We start from the raw sequence: 21,137 nt of genomic DNA on the forward strand, positions 1-21,137 counted from the left end.
GCACTGTCAGCTTGGCAAGAATAAGAAGTCCCCTGCCCACTCGTTCTGGTTCGGGGGACATGAGCAGTGGAAAGGGGCTCCCAATCCCGGGCCCCAGGGGGCGGCCGTGCACATGGGGGAGGTAGCAGCGCGGAGCCGTCCGCGCCATGTCACATGCGCTCGCTCACACACGCACAGACAGGCACACACGTGTGCCCGGGTATATATAGTCCCCAGTCGCTGGGCCCGTCGCTCTGCAGTGGGCGCCGGCTTCCTGGGCTGGGAGGGGGCTCTCGGGGCGGGTGGGAGGGTGGGGGGCCGGGGTGGGGTGGGGCAGGATGCTGGATGGTCATCTATTCTCCGAGGGGCCCGACAGCCCCCGGGAGCTCCAGGATGAGGAGTCTGGAAGCTGCCTCTGGGTGCAGAAATCCAAGCTGCTGGTGATCCAAGTGAAGACTATTTCCTGTCATTATAGTCGCCGCACCCCTCCTCGACAGACCATGGACTTCCAGCCCAGCCACTGGGTCCGCGGGCCCCAGAGCCGCACGTGAGTGAAGGAGGGGTGAGGGGAAGAGAGTGGTGGGGCGGGTCCGGACTTACCCCAGGCACTAGCCAGCGCTACTGGTCCCCATTCTCTTTCCCACGTGCCCCCCCCCCTTCCCGACAGCTAGGGCCTGACATGTCCCGCGTTGTTTGGGAGACACTGGAATGGGGGTGAGAAAGGGCAGGAGGTGAGATGGGGCAGACGCTGTTAAAGTGTGCATGGAGAGAGGGTGAGGAATTCCGCTTAGATTTCAGCCCCAACGTACATGCACGTGCACACGCGCTCCCACACACATCCCCGCACGGCTGCCCAAAGTGGCCTGCAGTGCTCCCGGCTCCCCGGACCTCGGCTCCCTTCCGCCACAAACTACTCACCTGGGCTCCTGCTCCTTGTCCCAGGTGTGGGCCGCGCCCGGGGTCCCCTGAGCCGCCCCCCCGCCGGCCCTGGGCCGCCAGGGTGCTGCAGGAGGCGACGAACTGGCGGGCAGGGCCCCCAGCCGAGGCCCGAGCCCGGGAGCAAGAGAAAAGGAAAGCGGCATCGCAAGAGCGGGAGGCCAAGGAGACCGAGCGAAAAAGGCGCAAGGCCGGTGGGGCCCGAAGGAGCCCCCCGGGTCGGCCCCGCCCGGAGCCTCGGAACGCCCCTCGGGTAGCGCAGCCTGCAGGGCTCCCGGCTCCGTCTCGGCCGGAACGCCTGGGGCCCGCGGGGCGACCGCCCCGTCCATCCGCGCAGCCGCAGAGCGACCCAAGGGCGGCGTGGGCGGGGCCCTGGGGAGGTCGCAGGCCGGGGCCCCCCAGCTACGAGGCTCACCTACTGCTGAGAGCCGCTGCCGGGACGGCCCCACGACGTCGCTGGGACCGGCCGCCACCCTATGTGGCTCCACCTTCTTATGAAGGTCCCCACAGGACTTTGGGGACTAAAAGAGGCCCCGAGCCCTCCCCGGCGCCGTTCTCAGCAGCCCCTGCTCAGACGCCGGCCAGGACAGAGGGAGGGCGCACAAAGAAAAGGCTGGATCCTCGGATCTACCGGGACGTCCTAGGGGCTTGGGGTCTACGACAGGAGCGGGGTCTCTTGGGGGGATCCCCAGGCTGCGGAACAGCCAGGCCAAGGCTGGAGCCCCGAAAAGGGGCCGCGGAGAAAAGCCTGGGGCTGGCTGCTGCTGGCCTGAACAGTGGTAGCGACGGCCACCCCCAAGCCAAAGCTGCTGGGAGCCCAGGCAAGGCGACAGCTCCTGCGGGGTCTGCTACTGCGACTCCCAGCCCCCCGCGTCCCGCTCCCAGGTCCAGGCCCCATTTCAAGGGCTCCGGGGAAGGGAAAGAAGGTAGAGAACAGAGTTGGCTTCCCAAATCCTGGATTCCCTCCCTTAAAAAGCAGCCTCCCCGACAAAGCCAGACCCTCCCCAGACCCTGGGCTCCTGGAGGCACGGGATGGAGAGAGTCCCTGGGTCACAGAGAGGGGGCCAGACCCGAAACCTCGGAGAGCTGGAAGGCGACCCGCTGCGCCCACACCCTGCCCCGCAGTTCCCGCGGCCCTGCTCGTGGTGAAGGTGTCTTTGTCATTGACGCCACGTGCGTGGTGATAAGGTCCCAGTATGTTCCGACCCCTCGAACCCAGCACGTGCAGCTTTTGCCCACTGGGGTGCCACGCACTGCAGGAGATGCCCCCAGCCAACCCAAGCCCCACAAGGAGGAGGCCGAGGGGGCCGCGGTCTTTTCTTCTCCTTGCCAAAAGCTGCTGTTGAGCAGTCGCCTTTCACACCAGCCATATGGAGGGCGCGGGTTCGAAGCTGAGGGCGGGAAGCCCGCGGATTCCTCATTAGAAGAGCGCGCCTCCCGCATCTTGGGACTCCCAGTGGGCGAAGTAAAACTGCAGGGCACCCCCACCCAGCCAGGTAGCCCAGAGCACTCAGTCTTAGGCCCAGCGACTTCGGGAGGTGAGAATAGTGCCGAAGGCTCGGGGGAAGTGGCGCGGGTCCCCCGGCACGCGGGCCGAGGCTGGGCGCGGACCCCGGGGCCCTACGCCGGGGCCCTGAGGGAAGCAGTGTCCCGCATCCGCCGCCACACCGCCCCAGACTCGGACTCTGACGAGGCTGCGGAGCTCAGCGCTCATAGCAGCTCTTCTGATGGAAGCGACACAGAAGCCTCGGGCGCCTCCTGGCGGAATGAGCGGACCGGGTCCGGGGAAGGCGGGAAGACAGCACAGCCGAGCGACAGTATCCGAGAGATTCTAGATGTCATCAGCCGAACAGAGGAGGTCCTTTTTGGGGAGAGGGACACTAAAGGGGTCCCACAGAGAAATAGGGAGCGGCAGTAAGAGGCCCTTTGCTGTATTCGTGTTCCCCAACCCATCCATCCTTGGGCCCACTGGTCCCCTTTCTTCCTCACAGACTTCCTTGTACCCTTTACCTATACCGGTTCCCATACCCTAAATAGAAGCCACCCAAGTGAAAGAAAAGGGAGCATATGTCCATTCGTAATTTTTTTTAAATCAGGAGAGGTGAGGGTGAGCAGTATACTTTAATGCCTGCTCCTTTCAGGTCACTCGAGTAAGGTCAGCAGGGGTGTAGGGCTGAGCAGAGGAGCCTGGCCAAGAGCAGGCAGGAGGGCAGGGTGGTACAGTCATGGGAGGGCAATTGCAGGTTAAGGCTTCTGGGCAGGGGGTTGAAAGTGATGGAGAGGCTTTGGACTGAGGTGAACAGGTGACCGAGAAGCCCTTGGCAGAAGAGGAAGGGGCCCAGGAGCAACCAGCAAAGCAGGAAGAGGGCTCACTTTGATGTTACAAAGTCTTGGGTTCCAGTCCCAACTCTGACACTCACTTACTGGGGCACCTTAGGCAAGTCACTTCCCCTCTTCTGTTCTCCTAATATGTAAAGTGAGGGAGTTCTAAGGCCCACCCCTACCATTTTGGAGCCTTTGGGGACACTTTTATTTCATCCTTCCCTTCACAAGCCAAGAAAGAATTATGAATAGATGAACAGAGTCTGAGGGTCTATGGGTGGCTTCATTCTCACCTACACTCATTCTCAATTCAAGAGACTGCCCAGGATTTACAGAAGAGCTGAGTAAATAGGCGAGGGCTCCTGTCCCAGTGTTTCAGATGTAGGTGAGGGCTGCCCAAGGCAGGGCGGAATGGTGGCCAAGAAGGAGAGGGAAGGCAGACAATGAGTCAGCTTGGGACCTCTTCAGACCTTCCCCTTTCCTCCTCCCCAATGTTTTTTAGTGATGCTCTGAATCATTGCCACGATTTCCCACCCAGGTGGTATCACCTATCTGAAAGAATCCTGAGAACTCCTTACATCTCTGCCTCTTCCAGAAACCGGCTACGGACGGAAGAGGGAGGCTGGTCCCAGAAAGCCTGTAGGTGTAGGGTGTGATACTCGCTGTAGCCACTATGGGGCGCGCGCAGGTCGCGGATTACCCCTGTAGCTAGTCCGCGAGTCCCCCCGCCCGAGTACTGCAGTTAATCAGTTGATCCCTAGTCACCGCGTGGGGGTCAGCAGCCTTGCGCCTCCAGGCATGCGAGGTCGGGCGCAGCCTCTGGCCACCCAGACCTCCGCAGCGCGCCGAGCCCCTCTTTGTACGTATCCACGCCAAACGGCTGGGGACCCACACGCTGATGTCTTTTTCTCTCTCTGATCTCAGACACCTCCTCTCTCTCTCTTTACTAGCCATGTGAACTTGGTCAAATCACTTCACCTCCCTGAGCCTCAGTTTCCTCATCTGTCAAATGGGGGTATATAAACACCTACCTCGCAGGGTTGTTGTGAGGATTTAATGCGATAATGTATTGTAAAGCGCCTCGCACAGTGCCTGGCACATAGTAGGCGCTCAATAAATCTAAGCTTCCCTTTGTCCAACCTTGGCATCTTCTTTCTTTCACCTACCCTTTCCCCACAGTGTTCCTCCCCCAGGGCTCTTCGGCTCCTTCCCGCTCGGTGGGCGGTGGGGAGGACTCCTTTCTTTGATGGAAACTCCCGGCCCACTCCTGTCTCCCCCAGTCCGACTCTCCCTTCCTTGCCCCCCACCCCCGCTGGCTCTTCCCACTGCCCCGGCGCACTCCCCCCACCCCCCATTCCGGGCAAGGGCTGAGTCAGCCTGGGTAAATTTAGCAGCGACTCCGCGGGCGCGGGGGCTTCGCCCAGACTCAGTCTCCGAGCCCTGGCCCCGCCCTCCGCCCCGCCTCTGCCCCCACCCCCGCCGAGTCCCGCCAACTCCAACTCAGGCTCAGCGTTCAGATCACCAGTCCCGCTCTCAAACCACTTACGGATTTGGTCTCCAATTATCTCCATGTCACTCTCCACCCGCACCTGGAGAGACTGGGCAGGACCGGGAGGGGGCTGGGTCACCTGGGAGGCCGCGGGGCTGGACCCTAAGCTGGCTGCCGGGCCTTGGTTCGTCGGAGCTGGAGGGAGGTCCTCTTTGGGCCTCTGAACCTGAGGGGAGAACGCTGGTCACAGTCACCCAGGGAAGGTCTGTCCCAGAACCTGCCTGAAACCCACACTGCTAGGTTTGCAGTTAGCTCCTGGCAGAAGAGGTAGAGGTCGTGGTGGGCACCTTGAGCAGAGGTCAGAGGTTCCTGAGGTCTGTCTCTCTTTCACCTACAATTCTGTCTACTCCTGGTTCTAAGGATTGAGCATTTACTGAGCACCTGAGAGGAACCAGGAGTTGGGCTGGGCTCTAGGGAAGAGATGAGGAAGGCCTGCCTGACAAGGGGTGAAGGTGAAAACACATAAATAATGATAGTAATGAGCGATAAGTGTTAAGTACTTTAAGGGATAAAAATTAAATAAATAAATAAATAAATAAATAAATAAATAAATAAATAAATAAATAAATAAATACCAAATTTGGGGAAAGGGGGATCAGCAATAGAGGGATCAGCAAAAATAAGGCATGGCCATAAGGGAACGGATCTGATTTGACTGAAGTTGAGGGTACATTTAGGGGAGTTGTGGAAGATAAAGGAAGGGATGAAAACTGAGGCCGGTTCGGGGTGAGCCTGGTCCAGCTGAGGAGTTTGTGCCTTTGATCTCTGGGCTTGAGAAGAGGCTGGACTTCAGGCTGGGAGGGAGAGAGGAAAGCCAGGGCAGTGGGGACAGCAGCTGCCTGGATTGCGCTACAGCCCAGGGCCTGCAGGGCTCTGAGGCTGGTGGAAGAAGTGAGCTGCATGGGATAGCGGAGGGGCCGGCACTGTGGAGTTGGGCTCCACCATGCTGCCTGAGCCTCTTTGAGGCTGAACATCCAGGAGGCCAGTTTCTGAGGGCTTACCCACACTGGATCTGACCTCTGCTGCCTCTTCCTCCTCTCCCCCTACCTCTGCTTCTCTCTGCCATTGTCAGAGAACTAAGGTAGTCTTGTGTTTAGGACATAGACTCTGGAGCTTGGGTTTAAATCTTGCCTCTATTTCATACTAGCTGTGTGACTTTGGCAAGTTACTCAACCTCTCTGTGTCTTGGTGTCAGTTATAAAACTGGGTTATTAATAGTGTTCTTTTCATAGGCTTGTTGGGAGGATAAATGATTCAATATGTAAAACACTGAGAACAATGCCTGGTACCTAGTAAGTGATACATAAACGTTAAGTTTTGTTGTTGTTAATCCTTACCCCAGGATATTTTTCCCCCATTGATTTTTAGAGAGAGTGGAAGGGAGGGAGGGAGAGGGAGGAAGAGAGAGGAGCATCAATGTGAGAGACACATCCATTGAGACTGATTGCCTTCTGCATGCTCCCTGACCAGGACTAGGAATCAAACCTACAACGCAGGTACTTGCCCTTGACAGGGAATCAAACCCAGGACCCTTCTGTCTGCAGGCCCAGGCCCATGCTCTAATCACTGAGCAAAACCCAAACCAGCCAGGGTGTTAAGTTCTGATGATTATTTCTCTCTAGGGCTATTTCATTAGTGTTGTGGGTATGGGAACCTGAGAATAGGGAAGAGGAGGGAGAGGCAGCAGAGGCCAGATCCAGAGAAGAGGGGATCCCTGGGGTGGAGACAAGCCCCTTGAATGGGTGAATGATATACTGGGAGCACTTGGGTGGTCAGGGTGTCAATGAAACATGCTCCCATCCCCCAGGACTTCCTCCATCTTTGCTAAGAGTGGAGTCAGCACCAGCTGCTAAAGATCTGGGGAGAAGGGGAGGAGTGACTGCAGGTCTGGGGGCAGCCCTTGATGAGCCATATCTGAGACTGGCTCTGCAGGGCCCTGTGGGTGGCAGGCTGGAGGCTCCCTGCTGCGAAAATGACTTCTAAATCTGGCTGTCTCTGCCAGCCAGCCAGCCTCAAGGCCACAACCACCCCCCACCTGACAGCGTCACAGGTCAGGAGTAGGGACAGCAGACACAAGAGGGCGTGGTCAGGTTGGGACAGCAGCTCTCAGGTTACCACAGGACCCTACTACCCTCCCCATAGCCAGGTTCTTCCCAGGGAAGCCCTTTTCTGTTCCAAATGGAGCCCAGTTGATATGGCTTTCGAGGAGCTAAGAGCCTCCTCCCCTTTCAGACTCTCAGGAGAGCCTGGGACTTCCCTAGATCAGCCACAAATTAGTAAAGGAAACAATCGGGCTGTAACTCTGGGACCTTAGGGGATTCAGGGTCAGGAGTATGTGTATGTGTGTGAGGAGGAGAGGACTGAGAGAGACGGCTGAACCTGAGTACATTGGGAGTGTGCAGAGTTTTTCTGTGGGAAACGAGTCAGCATTCACTCAGTTATTTATTTCTTCACTTAACATGTATGCCAGGCCCGCGGGACAGAGAAGAGATTCAGACATAGTTCCTATCTTCAGGGAGCTCAAACCTAGGGTGTGTGTGAGGTGGGGGAAGGGGTGTAGAAGAGGAAACCCAGAGAGTCATTACAGGGCAAGCAGTACAAAATAACACGTTAACGAAGGCATTCTGGAGGGTCCAGGGGAGCAAGAAGGAAGGAGCAGCCCCTGGACTGACTTCGGGGAATGGGAATATACCCAGGCCTCTGGGAGACAAGTCGCTGAGGATGCATATATTAGTAAGGGAAGGCTCAGCCTGGAGACTGTGCCCTCCTCTGCATGTCCTGGTGTGTGTGGGGTGGGGGCCTTCCTCCCTGGAGGCCCCTGGTACTACATAGCCTTTTGTGAGTCCTTTTAGAGAACAGTCGCTCCATCCATCCATCCATCCATCCATCCATCCATCCATCCATCCATCCATCCATCCATCCATCCTTTTGTTCATCCATGCATGCATCCACCCATCTATACATCCTACTCATTCATTCACTCATCTATCCACCCATCCATTCATTTATTCTGTTAAAAAGGGCATATAATATGTCTAGCTAGGTTCTGCAAGGGATGCTTAGACGAACAAAACACAGAGCCCATGTCCTCAGGAAGCTAGAAGCCTAGTAGGAGAATAGGTAACAGATAACCACCCATGGGACAGCCAGTATGTGCTGTTAATGAAAGTTCTGCCAAGAAGATGCTTCAGGAGGCAACACAACTTTGCCAAGAAAAATTAGAAGAGTTTCACGAAGGAAGGAAAAGTCAAGATGGGTTTCAACAAGGGGAGACTGGGAAAAGGTGCATTCCAGGATGTAGGCAAAGGTAGAGAGATGGGAAAGTGCAGTTTCCACAGGGAACAGAGGCATGGGGGAATGCAGAGGTGCAAGAGGATGGGGCCCTGGAATGATGGGTAGGAGCCAAATCATGAAGTGCCTCTGGAAAACATGAATACATTTGAGCTTTAGTGAGAGGAGCTGAGGGAGAGGTGAGGGACAGAGAACCTTTGAGCTGCAAATGTCCCCCTCAGTGCCTATAATGTTGCTTTTTCTGCTGCTCATGATCTTTGTTGGTCTTGTTACCTTGTGGAATTCCCCACTGGACCATGAGCTGCTTAAGGGTAGTGCCTTTGATTTAGCTCTGTACCCCTACAAGCTTGGCCTGGAGCAAATGCTGGGAGAGGAAGGAACAGATGATAGAACTGTGCCACAGGAACACTGGCACAGCAATTCAGCGTCAGATATATAGGAAGGAGGGCGGCTGCTGCCTGGTGTGACCCCCATTCTCCACCCCTTCCTGAGAGATTACCCTGCTTTCTTTGCTGGGGTCTCTCCAGGAGCTCTCCCAAAATACACCACACGGTGGCGCTGTTCCAAAGGTAGCTCTGAGTTCCACAAAGGTCCTTAACATTTGCAGCTGGTGAAGTGCCCCTCCAAGAACTATCCCGGTATGGTCTAGACATTTCCTTCCAGCAAGTCCTGAGACAGAATGAAGAGCCTGTGTGCATCTATGGAAGAGAAAAGCCAACGGACCCCAACCCCAGTGCAAGTACTATAGATCTCATCTATCCATCCATTCATTTGACAGTATCTATATGTGCCAGGTACAATGTTAGGCTCTTGGAAAAACGACTGTGATCAAAAACACAGTCCATGCCCTCAAGGAACTCATCATCTGGTCCTGACCAAATCTTCCTTTGCTCAATTTCTCCTCTCTCTCTCTCTGCCTCCCTCCCTATTCCCCCCTCCCCCTCCTCTCTCTCTTTCTCTCTCTCTCTCTCTCTCTCTCTCTCTCTCACACACACACACACACACACGCACACACACACACACACACCTGTTCCCAAGGGCCATTCCCTTTGACCTGGGAATCCATCTCCATGTGAAATTTACTCTCTGGCACTGCTCACCCCTCCAAATCCATGTTTCTCCCTAAGACTGCTGCATGGCCACATTAGTGTGACTCCTGGATGCTTCTTCTTTAAATGGCTTTTCTTGCCCTACCCCTAAGCTCCCTGATGAGCCCTTTCTTATTCTTCCTTCCAACCTCCCCTGTCATACAGCCACTCTGCCAGCTCTGGTAGCTTTAGGGACCTCCCCAGAGTACACATTGCCTGGGTTGGGATCTCCAAATACCCTAGAGCCCTGGAGGCTAGAGGGACATGAGGGTGGATCCAGAGAAGGGCCTTGTGAGATCCTGGCACCACCAGCCCAGAGGTGAAGAGTTGGAGAGTCCAGAAAACCAAAGACCAGAAACATGCCCCTCTGGGGCCTGAGGGCTCTGCCAGCCAAACCTGTTCCCTGACAGGCTGCCTTCTTTTCTCACCTACTTTGGGGGCAGTAGGCCTCTCCCTAGCTGCAACTCCATAGTGGTGGATGTGAGAGAACAGGTTGAGAGGTGAAGCATTGTGGGACACTGTCCACTTTCCCAACATGCTCCAGGGCCCAACTTAGCTCTTGGTGGGTTTGATAGAGGAGGGAGGGTTGGTGCTGAGAGTGGGAGCCAGGCCCATCGAGGTCCCAGGAGTGAATGCCGCATTGTTGGCCAGGCCAGAGTCACAGATAATTACCTCAATTAGTGACAATGGGAGAGTAATAAATACAGGCTTAGTGTCTCCTACCCCACCAGGGCTCCGAAGATTAATCCAGGCTGACGGGCGGGCCCTGAAAGGCGTGATGGACAATTCATTAAACTCCCCAAATGCCGCACAACCTGGGCGTGAAGGCTGAGTTAGCCCCCTGGGGGCTGCGTCTTTGTCCTGATTGTGTGTCTCCGCCACAGCAGAGCCGGGCAGCCCCCAGAGAGCGGGGAGGTGAGTGGGGCTCCCCCAGCCTGGCCAGGCGGCGGGGGGGATTAGGTCTTGGTCCAGCCCTGGTTGCCCTGGCACAGCAGCCCAGCCGGGCTGGAATGTCCGTGGGGGGGAGCAGGCGGAGCGGAGGGGCGGGGCCGACAAGGTGGGGTAAGGGGGGCACACAAAACCGGGGGCAGGAGGAGTTAATTAGACGCCAGCCAAGGAGGGCGAGGGGCCACAATAGGGGCCTTACTTCCGAGGATTAATAGGGAAGAGGGAGAGGGAGGGGTTCAGCCCTGGGGAAGGAGAGCTGGAAGCTTCCCAGGGTGGCGCTGCCCCCTCTTGCCCAGCTTGGCACCTACTTGGCAAGTGGCTGGGAGGCAGGAGGCTCTGGTAACCTGGGCAGGTGCCCTCCAGAATCCCACAGAGTGGCCCTTTTTTCCTAGAACGGTACTTACATTGGGACGATGATTGGGCAGGGAGAGAAAGGACCCTCTCATTTATTCAGGGAAACAGTGGAAGCAGGAATGTTTAGGGATCCTATTCTCACCCCCCACCTCACCCCACCCCTTATTCTGAGGTAGAACCAGGAGCGTGAAGCTTTACCCTTCCTGATGAAGCTGCCAGGTTAAAGCCAAGAAGTTCGTACTGGGGGCTGGAGCTGGTGTGAACACATGGGGGTGGATACTTCTGTGTGTGCGTGCCCATCCCTGTGTGCACCCCTGTGCATGCCGGTGTGCGTACGCTTATGCACGGGGCCGGACCTTCAGCAGGCCCTCAGTAAATGCCTCTTGGATGAATGAGTGGACTTCGGTTTTGCTGAGAGCAAAGGGGTGTGAGGCAGGGAAACACTGCTGGGCAGCACAATGATACAAAGTGAGTGGCCTCGGGCCCTTTCATTCTGAGCTCCCAGCCATGGTCCAGGAGGGGTGGGGATCTCACCTCTGAACAGATGAGCAAATGTCCAGGAAAAATGAAGTGGCAGTAGTTCCCTCCCTTTGAAAAGGGCAAAAAAAAAAAAAAAAAAAAAAAAAGCAGTAGCCTCTTGGAAGCCCCACTTCCTCCTGGGCCCCAGGGAACAGGGCAGCCCTGGCTCCTCCTCAGGAGCCACCCCACCCTATCCCCTCCCAGGGGATGACAAGGGAGAGAGTTGGCGGCAGTTCCCTGGGCATATTTATAACCTGCTGCTCGCTCACCAGCGTCTGCTTTTAGCCCAGACGGGGGAGGGGGCAGAGGGGTGGTCTGTCTCATGCTGGGCGCCCTGGCTGGGTGTGGAAAGAGTGAGTAAGGGTGAGTGGTGGGCAGCTCTGCATGGATATTCCTGCTCACACCACAGCCAAACAGCTTATTTTCTCCTCATTTTGTTATTTTTCTCCCTCTGGCCTGGAGAGGAGGACTGAACCAGCCTGAGGTGGGGGGGTTGTGTGCTAGACCCTGGGGTATTTGCAGCCCCACTGACAGGGTTTTTCCAGGGTGCGTGTGGCAGGGTGTGTGTGGTGCCAGCTTGCTGACCCCCTGGGGACTGTGCGGGCCTGCCATCTCAGTCCTCTCAGGTTTTCCTCTCCCCCTCCCCCTGGATATTTCAAGACCAGCACCTCCCTCACTTGCTGAGGCCAACCATGTGTCCGGGGTCCCTGGCAGCCTCAGATTCCCCTGGGTGTGTGGCATCTGGCACCTGAAGGTCAGAGGTGGGTGGGAGGCTAGCCTGGGTGGATAGGCAGGGCTGAGGCATCAGGCCCATTCCTGATAGTACTGTCTTATGGCAACCTCCCTGAGCTGCTCTGGGCCCCGAGACCTGAGTGAGGCCTCTCTCCAGGCACAGCTGGTTTTCTCCCTGGGATTTATCTGCTCTAGTTCTGCGTGAGGATGGCTCAGATGATAATAATCACAAAATAATTAGCTCCCATGCAGTGCTTTGCAGACCCTCCAGCCCTTTCGCTTGCTTTCCCCCTTTTATCCATGCATGCCCCCTTGAGGGCCAGTCCTCATTCTGCACGTCCCTACCTACCCTTCAAAGTCCTAGCCCCCCCGGAAGCAAAGGGCCTCTGTGCTGAGAACTTGAGTGTGGGAGTGTGTCCTTAAACCTCACGCATGTGCAGAGGGTGCTGCACTTCCCTGAGCTTTCACTGTTCTCCCCCCATTACACTGACAATATGTGTTGGTGTGCTTGACTCCCCAGCCGGACTGTAAACTCCTCCAGGCAGGCACTATGGCTGTATCCCCAGCATCAGGCATATGCCTGGCACAGAAGAGGTTTCAGCAAGTGTTCAAATGACCCAAGCATTCAGGTACATGATCGCCTCTGAACCTCATCACCTTCCTCAAGAAGACTAAGTACCCATAACCTTCCCTGTTTAACAGGCAAGGCAACAGAGGCTGGGAAAACAAAAGAATTGTTGAAAAGCTATTTCAGGCCAGAACAGGATTCATTGCTTTCTCTTGCTCTTCTTCCAGCTCCTATGTGTCAGCTCAGCCCAGGCCTCCCAGCATCTGGGCCTGAAGCAAATACTGATCTAGCTATTGGGGTCAGGAGTTAGGTGAGAGTGGATGGGGCCAGCTGCCAACCCTTCTACTCCCCAACCTGCTGCTTCTCCCCAGTTCTGGGCATTGTCCAGCAGGAGCATAAGCCCCCTCTCTTGCCTTCTGCAGCCCAATAACTTCTTGCTTTAGGAGCTGGGGGATCTAATAGCTCATTGGATTATAGACTGGGCATTCTCTGCAGGGGATTCTTTACTGGAAACCCAAGGCACGTCAGGTGCTTCCTACCCCAGATCAATATTTGCATTCCTCCCCCCTGGCTGCCCATAAGAACTGAGCTGGTGCTAGCTTGGCAGATGGAGAGAAAGGGAAAGGGATGGCATTGCAGCGTTGAACAGCTCCTGCTTCACTCCTCTACCCCCACACAACCCAAAGGCCAAAGGGGGTCAGAGTTCACACATCCAGGGAGAGGTGGGAGGCGGCAACAACCGCAAAAGGGTCCCGGGGAGAGGGGGAAATTCTCCATTGGGCTGGAATCTGTTGTTGCCATTGGGAGGTGGAGTGCTTCATAGTTCCCCCTGCCTTTGGGTCCCCCCTGGGGGGAAGTGTTAGGATTAGGGACAGGCATTAGAGTTTAGGAAGGGGTTAATGTTTGAAGTTAGGGTTAAGGCTAAGGTTACACTTAGACCTAGGGATGGGGAGAGGATTAGAGTTAGAGACAGGTTTAGGGCTGTGGGCAGGATTAGTACTTCCGCCAACTCGTGAATGCACACACAGAGGTGTCCATGTTGTTAGGAACGGATTCCTCAACGGGCTCTTTATGGGAATGGCTAGCTTCATGGTTTGGTTATGGGCCACACTTGGATTTCCTTTTGGTTACATTGGTTTAAGTCCCCACTGCCCACCCCGCAGCGGAAGCAGACAAGCTTCAGGAACCAGTAGCTCCACTCCAGGGGCAGCAGCACCCTTTCTTGGGTGTCTCTCTTTGGTTTCTTTTCAGACTGCAGTCATGGCTATCACTCAATTGTAGCTATTTTCGCACCGACTCTTCCAGATAGGAAAGGCAGGCTCAGAGATTGTTTAATTCCCATTCAGCAAGGGAAGAAACTGAGGCAGCCATGAGCTTGTCCAATATCACACAGCCAGTTGGTGTTTGAATAAGAAAAAGAAACTTGCAGGGACTTTGGGCTTCTGGCCAGGTTTTTCTGGAGACCTGGATCCCCAGTGGCTTCATTAGGGTCAACCCAGGGTCAGAAACTTAGGATCCTCTTGCAGGGCCGGGAAACCAGTCCCCCAACTATGCATCTTATTTGTTTAAGAGAGGTAAACAATGGTGTGTTCTGGATTCAAGAAAAGCCACCAAGTCATTGATAAAAATAGAGATTTTTATTCTGCAGAGGAAGATACTACATTGGTGGGGGCGAGGAGCCACTAATAGCTACAGTGGAAGGAAATACTGATTCCGGTAGGCAAAGGCATCTTTGAAATATTGGGCAGAGGAGAAGAGGAATCAGAAAAGGCTGGAGGGCAAAAGAAGAGAAGAATGAAGAGGGGTTGGGTTGGGGTGGAAGTGGTCTCTGCAAACCAGGCTGGAACCCAGCACAATAAATAGTTTTATTTACAACAACCAAACTCGTGGCTTTGTATCCACGTTTCAGTGCAAATTATTTACACACTGATGAGGAGGCAGGACAGGAAAGGGTAGGAGGTGGCTGAGGGAGGCATGGCTCACAGCTGTTCAATGGCTCCACGACAGAGGCTGGGAGAATGGGGGTATTTCTGCTGGGTTCCCCCAACCTCATTTTCCACATCACCACAGCTGCACTGCCCTTTCACCCTGGCACCTCCCGCTTCAGCTGTAGGTGGGAAGGAGAAAGCCCCAGATGCCCAGGTGTGTTCAGGGTCTGCACCCTTGGCAGGGGCATCTGGGGACCTGGAGAAAACGGAGTTAAAAGGGGAGGGAGAGAGGCAGGGAGATCAACGGCGCGGTGTCAGAGGCAGAGCAACACCATCTGGAGCTGACCCGCCGAGGGGAAGGGGAAGAATCCTTCTCTCACCTCCTGGCCAAGCAGGGGGCAGTGCAATGGGGTCTCCCGCGGAGAGGGAGGGAGGTAGGTCGGGGCAGGTCCATCAGGATGGCAGGAGGGTCCTGCCGCCCCAGGCAAGTGGTTTCAGGAGTCCCCAGGTAGGAGGAGGTGGGAGAAACGATCGGACACGTGTGAATGGCGGGGAGTGTGGCTGGGGACAGACCGGGGGAGCGCATATCAGGGCCTTAGGTGCCAGCGAATCTGTTTGGGGGGGGCGGGGCTTGAGGGGAATTTTCCTGGGGGCGAGTCCGCGCAGCGTCTCACAGACACTCGTGCAGGACGCGCGTGTGCGTGCAGTTGCGGCAGCTGACGTGGCAGCACCAGTGGAAGGTGCAGTTGCAGCGCTCGGTGACGCGCTGCGTGCGTGTGCGGTGGCCCCGGCCGCAGCAGAGCAGCTCGCAGCCGTCCAGCGCGGGCGACGAGCTGTTGCAGGCGCGCCCGGTCGTGCCCGCTGTACCCAGGCGTCCGCTGTAGGTGCAGAAGTTAGGTGACTTCTCGAAGTAGACCAGGTCGTGGGGCGAGGGCGGCTTGTGCGCGGGGTCTTCCGGCTCGAGGCGGAGCAGCTCGGCCCGCGAGGCGCGGTTGCTGCCGCGGTTGCCGTAGAGGACGCGCGAGGCGCCGTCGAAGCGGTCGCGCAGCACGTCGCCCACGGCGCGCAGCGTGGGCAGCCGCATCCAGCACGTGCGCACCGTGCACGAGCCCGACATCCCGTGGCACTTGCACTCCTGGCGCATCTCGGAGAATACGGTCTGGAGGGAGAGGGAGGAAGAAGGCTGTCCCGGGGCACTGCCGGGGCCGCCGTCCCGGATACCGCCCCCTCCCGGGCGCCGCCGGGACCTCAGCCCAGCGCAGGCCCGCGGTGCCCAGGGGAAGGGAGGCAGGAAATGTCCCGCGGAGATTTGGACAGCGCGCCAGAGAGTCTATCTCGGCCTCTCAGCCTTATTTTTTGAATCTGTGCAATGGAGGGGCTGTAGGCAATACGTTCTATGGGTTACATGACTTCTGACCTCTACGGTTCTACCTGTCCTGAGCCCCAAGCGTCCCTTTGCCCCTTCCATTCTCTGGCTTCCTTCCAAGCCACCCGCTCCCTCAGGGTTCTCTCTCCTCGTTGCTTGCCCTACGCCCTGGCCTTACCCCCAGCTGTTACTTCCCAAGCACGAGGTTGGCCCCTGCGCGGGATCCCTGCCACTCTGCGGGTGCGGCGCCCCGCCAGCCCGCTCACCGTTCGGCCCGCCTCGTTGTTGTGAAGGTTCATGAGGAAGCGCAGGTCCCGCCCCTTCTCCCCGGAATCCACAAACTCCCGGCCGAAGAGACGGCCGAAGTCGATGTTGTCGCTGCAGCCCCCCCAGTGCCAATCGGGGCCCCCAGGGCCTCGCCGCCGATAGTCGCACGTGCAGGACTCGATGGAGCCCTCGGAGCAGGAGCGCGCCACCGAATGGGTAACCCCGGCGGAGGTGATGGCGAAGATAAATGCTGTTTCCCGACAGCCTGCGGGGGAAGGAATCAAGGATCAGCGAGTGGGCATGCGGTGTGCGGCCAGCACCCTCCGTGGACGGCTTGGGACCCTTGAGTCCTCCGCCCCGCCCCGCCCTCGGAGTCCTGAAGGCCAGGCGGTGGGCTGTGTTGGGAAGCTGGTCTCATAGGGAAAGCACCTGCGTGGGCACGCAACCACGGCCACACTTGTAATCACGCGTTACCGAGGCCCAGCGCGCATTTTAGATCCTGAGTGGAAGTGGGGCAACCCCAGAAAGAAAAACTGAAGAGAGGGGAGCAGGAGAACTTTGCACCTCCAAGACCTCTCAGCAGCCCAAACGCGGCCCGTGTCAGCGAAGCAAGCCTTGCTGGGCTGGAGGCAAGACGCACCCCTGCAGAGAGCAGGTTCCCAGACCCCAGCCTTCGAGATGGGCTGGGGGAAAGCGGTGGCCCACCAGCGCCCACAATTCAGAACTCCCCTTCTCTGAGGCAGTGGCTCAGAAAAGTTAAGCTTCGTGCCGAGGTGCACGGCTTGAAAGCGTCTGGTAGACGGAGTTTGGTCCAGAGCTAGTGCTGGCCATAAAGCTCTTGGCGAGTTGAACATGTGACCCTGCGGGAGCCCCTGACATCTTCCCCGCATTCACCCAGCCATGCCCTGGGGGTGACCCCGAGTTCCCCTTGTCCGGGCGGCGTCGCCTTCCTGGGTACCCACCTCGGTTCACGATCTTGCCGAAGAGGTGGGGCCCCGAAGCCGTGGGGCAGTTCCAGCGGCGGTTCCGGAACTGCCACTTGCACTCGCGCACAGCGCTCTGCAGCCCCCCGCTCACACTGTGCAGGATCCCTGGGTTCTGGCGGATCAGCCGCCGCTGTTTGCGGCTCAGCAGCTGCAGACTGGGCTCGAGCACCAGTTGCAGACTCTTGGAGTCTGTCAGTAGGTTCGTGGAGGAGGCTACGTTCACGATGCCCCTGGTGAGAGGCGTGATAGCTCAGGCTCTGGAAGTGGGACCTTTACCCTGACCAAAAAGGTTGTGCCCACCCTGCTCTTTCTGGAGCTTTTTGCCTGCAAGGAGCAGCTGGAGATCAATAACAAGGCAATGACCCCGCTCTCCTGGGCTCACTAGATTGAAAGGACTGGTTGTCTAGACTTTTGTGTGGCCAGGAGTCCTAGAGGTGCTAGGGGCCCTAGGTCCAGGGACTGGACAGGGGAAGTATGGGGAACCCAGAGAACACATGTCCACCTTCCCTCTCAGAGTATGCTTCCAGGCAGCCTGGGGAAGAAATCCCGGCCTGCAGTCCATGCCCACCCAAGGCGTGAAATGCTTAGGAGTCCCACCCTCCTCTTGTCTCCTTTCTAAGCGCCCCTGCCCTTCGCTTCCTGCAGCAGGGAAACCTGTGGTGTGGCTACCACCCTGAGGCTGGGTTTGGGGCTCAAGGAAGAAGGGTGGTTCTAGATGGGAGTGGGCTCCCTGCCTGCAGTATCGTGGGCTGCAGCGGCGGGACCATTCACCCCACTTCGGCAGAGGTGGATTCTCTGGAGCAACTCCGCTCCAGAGCGCCCCTCGGTGTTTCGGAGGGAAATCCGAGCTCTGGAGCGAGCCTGCCTGAGGACCGACGGATCCCAGAGCGTGGGAGCTGGATAGGGCTGGCCCCTGGCTCTGCGCCCCGAGACAAGTGGCGACCCCGCACTAGCTCACTTACCACCATCGGCCACTGCTGTTGGCGGCCAGAGCTGCAGGCAGAGCGGCCAGCGCCAGCAACAGCGTAGCAGAAACCCAGCCGGGCAGCAGCGCCCAGTGCCCCATGGCCTGCCTGGCCTTGCCCGCTCTGTGTTGCAGTTGGGGCGGCTTTGACTGCTGCCCGCGACGGTGGGACGGGATGCGGCGGTGGCGGCAGTGGTGAGAGTTCGCAGTCTGGCTCTAACAGCCCTGGGGGCGGGCGGCGGGCAGCATGGCTCGCGGTCCCAGCTGGTGGGCTGAGGCAGCCGCGGCGGGCGGCACCGCCTCTTATAGTTGTGGCGCTGGCTGAAGTGACGATAGGAGGCTGCCCCGCCGGTCTGCACTGTGGCACCAGGGCGAACCGGTCAGGGGCACAGACAATGGGCAGCGAGCGGGGCCGTGGCTCCCGCCCGTCTGAGCCGAAAGCTGACGGGCTGGCCGTCGGGGCTCACCCCCGCCCCCTGCCCGGTGGCTCCCGCCTCCGGGCCTGCACTGGCCGCCGACCCCTCCCCTTAGGCGCCCTCCCACGCGCACCCGCCAGCCTCGCTCCTGTTGGCGTCGGGAGCCCGTCGGGGGCCAGCGTCCGCTAGGGGGCGCAGCGACAGTGTGCTCTCAGGATTTTCCGTGAGAATCCACCCGAGCTCGGCGGCTTTGCCGCCCGCCCTGGGGCTGTCCCCTCGACGTCACCCCAGGCCTTGTCGGCGTTCCCTCTCTCCCCCATCCTGAGTGGAGGAAGGAAAGCTGTGGTTCTGGGCAGCGACTCTGGGGAGACGCCTTCCCTCCCAGGAACCCCCATGGCTGGATAGGGAAGGAAAAGGGGGAGACTGGGGGTGGAGGTGGGGCTGTGGTCAGGGAAATCCCGGGGGTGGGTTGGGGGGTAAGCTGACTAAACAGATCCTGGCCGTGAAGAGAAACCTGAGGAAGTGGCAGTATGTGCTTACGGGCCTGAAGGTACACACTAGTGTCTGTGGCTGTGTGGGGTGTGCAAGTGGGACAATGCAAATGTGAGTGCATGTGAGAATGCGTGCCAGTGTGTTCTGAGTGTACACACTCATGTGTGTTCTCATGTGCAGAAACTCCATGGTTTGAGGAGGGATGTTAGAAACCTTTCTAAAGAATCTTGGAATTTGACACAGATCAGAAGGGATCATCAAGTCATCTTGTCACAGCCACCACCTGGGGCAGTGCACCACCTTCTATGTGCCAGGAAGGAGGTGACAGTTACTGTCAGGAAAGACCCAGTTGACTGAGGGATAGAGAATGTCTGGGACTGTGTGTGGAGGTGGGTGTGTGGGTGGAAGAATGTGTGCATGGGGAGATTAAATATGCATGTATGTGTCACTCTTGCCTGTGTACCTTGTGTCATCCTATGGTGTGTCACCCTAGGTATGTGCCAACCTGTGCGTGTCACTAGGGGAGAGGGCTGAGCCAGCGACCAAGGTGGTGTCAAGATGAATAAGGCCTGGAGTGTCTGAGTCTCTGAAGACTAGGCTTAGAAAGGAAGGGCAATGGAGTAGATGTCAGGTGTGTGTATTGGGGGAGGACTGGGAAGACAAGGGCCACTGGCTAAACTGAACCCAGAACAGGGAACTTGTGCTTCCATGTGTTTGATTCTTTTGGGGTTTTTCTGTCAAGTTTCTGTCTTACCCCCAAACTCTGGTTCTCTCCACTCTCACCGTGCTGGGAGACCCAGAGCACCTGCAACCATCCCCTCTGTTGTACACTCCTCTTTTCCCTCCCAGGGGCTCCACCTTGGCTTCCTATTGAAGAAGTCACTGCTGTTGCCTATATAGGGCATGGGGGCACTGTCAGCCTGGTTATCATGCCCCACCAGCACACACACAGGTGGCTCCTGGAAGGAGGGAGGGTCTCCTCCTTTACATGTCTTTTCCCATTTTACAGCAGAAAAAATAGATCAGGTAGTTGTCCAAGGTCCACACAGCTGATAAAAGAATAAATGATACAGCCAGGCTAAAACCCAGATCATTTTGACTCAAAGCCCATGCTCTTTTCACTTGACCAGCTGCTTGTGATTGTGCAGCAACAGCAGGCTAGGGGCCCTTCCCAAAATGGACAGATAAATAAAAATGATTTTTAGGAGTTTCCTGCCTCCCTTTTGGATCCTCTCTTTTCCATGTCCTTTGTCCTTAGGATGTTTTCTCACTGAGTAATGTACCCAGGCCTGATCCTAAAGCGTTCCAATCCTAGAAATGACCAAGCCTCCTCTCCAAAGCAGGAAAATCACTTTAAGAAAATAATCCTGGTAAGTTTAATTAACCTTCCTGGGGCACTTGCATTTTAAATGAGATGTGTATTAACCCAAAGGCAGCCTAATGGAGGTTATTTTTGAGAGGACTGTCCTTCTAGGCCCTTTGTCCAGTCCAGTGTACCTGGTTCCTCTAGGGATTTGACCCTGAGGGACAATGTGTACTGGCCCAGCATTCTCCAAAGCCAGTGTCTGCGGAGGACACCCAGCATAGACGGCTCAAGTAAAGAGACAAAGTACCATGGGCAGTTTGTCCTTTATCCCTTAGGAGTTTCTCCTCACTGGGGATAAAACCCCATGGAGGTGGGAGGTGGGCCAAAAGAAAAGGGAGCCCTGACTGTTACCACTGGTGACAGAGGTGGGAAGAGAGGAAGAAGGAGCCAGCGTTCCTTCCACCCACCAGGAGGAGTAGGGAAGAGCAGGAGGGCTCTAGGTCTGGGTCATATAATGTGTGACCTGGCTCAAATTTCTATTTGGATCAAATCATCACTCTGTCCATTGTTCTCTGTTTCTTCCCTGCAGCAACTTATCTCTCTACTGGACCATATGCATCAGCAAATAAACATGCTGTAATATCTCCCATCTAAAAACCCCCAAACTTCATTTGACTCCACACTACCACCCAAGATTGCCCCATTTGTCTGTTTTCTTTTACTGCAAAACTCAAAAGGGTTGCTTTAATGACTAGCACCAATCTCTCTTATTTAGTCTCTCTTTCCACCCTAATCATACCTTTGAACCCACTCCTCCTCCTATCAAAATCATCCCTGCAAAATCATTCCTGACCTCCGTGTTGCTCTACAGTTGACTCTCAGGGCTCATCTTGGTCAGCCTTTCAGGAACAGCATACAGAGTTGAACATTCCTCCTCCTGGAAATTCTCTCACTTGTTTTCTGGAACATCATTCCTACCTCCCAGCTGCTCACCTTCTCAGCCTCCTTCTCTGGTTCCACCTTGTGTACCCAATTTCTAAGCTAAATTGGGACTGCATCCCAATTCAATCTGGAGCTGCTTCTCAGTCTACACCCACTCTTTTGGTGAACTATCCAGTCTCATGCT

The 21,137-nt window shown here is 56.7% G+C and overlaps 2 protein-coding genes across 2 annotated transcripts; one reads left to right on the top strand and one right to left on the bottom strand.

Annotated features, from left to right (window-relative positions):
- Positions 1-317: 317 nt before the first annotated feature.
- DDN (dendrin) lies at positions 318-2,833 on the top strand. The gene is made up of 2 exons (XM_087813929.1): positions 318-526; positions 922-2,833. The coding sequence occupies exons 1-2, from the start codon at positions 318-320 to the stop codon at positions 2,831-2,833; spliced, it is 2,121 nt and encodes a 706-aa protein (XP_087670055.1).
- Positions 2,834-14,884: 12,051 nt separating this feature from the next.
- WNT1 (Wnt family member 1) lies at positions 14,885-17,899 on the bottom strand. The gene is made up of 4 exons (XM_016201228.2): positions 17,796-17,899; positions 16,810-17,063; positions 15,847-16,112; positions 14,885-15,373 (listed from the first exon to the last, which is right to left on the bottom strand). The coding sequence occupies exons 1-4, from the start codon at positions 17,897-17,899 to the stop codon at positions 14,885-14,887; spliced, it is 1,113 nt and encodes a 370-aa protein (XP_016056714.1).
- Between the last annotated feature and the right edge of the window lie 3,238 nt (positions 17,900-21,137).

The sequence above is a fragment of the Miniopterus natalensis genome, chromosome 2 (assembly GCF_054644295.1).
Source record: "Miniopterus natalensis isolate mMinNat1 chromosome 2, mMinNat1.hap1, whole genome shotgun sequence".
NCBI lineage: Eukaryota > Metazoa > Chordata > Mammalia > Chiroptera > Miniopteridae > Miniopterus > Miniopterus natalensis.

Excerpts from the sequence above, each read along its gene's own strand:
- WNT1 (XM_016201228.2), bottom strand. The coding sequence starts at position 17,899 with ATGGGGCACTGGGCGCTGCTGCCCGGCTGGGTTTCTGCTACGCTGTTG. Across the intron at positions 17,064-17,795 it reads AACAGCAGTGGCCGATGGTG|GGGCATCGTGAACGTAGCCT; the intron begins GTAAGTGAGCTA and ends GCCTCTCACCAG. Across the intron at positions 15,374-15,846 it reads ACAACGAGGCGGGCCGAACG|ACCGTATTCTCCGAGATGCG; the intron begins GTGAGCGGGCTG and ends CTCTCCCTCCAG.
- DDN (XM_087813929.1), top strand. The coding sequence starts at position 318 with ATGCTGGATGGTCATCTATTCTCCGAGGGGCCCGACAGCCCCCGGGAG. Across the intron at positions 527-921 it reads CGCGGGCCCCAGAGCCGCAC|GTGTGGGCCGCGCCCGGGGT; the intron begins GTGAGTGAAGGA and ends TCCTTGTCCCAG.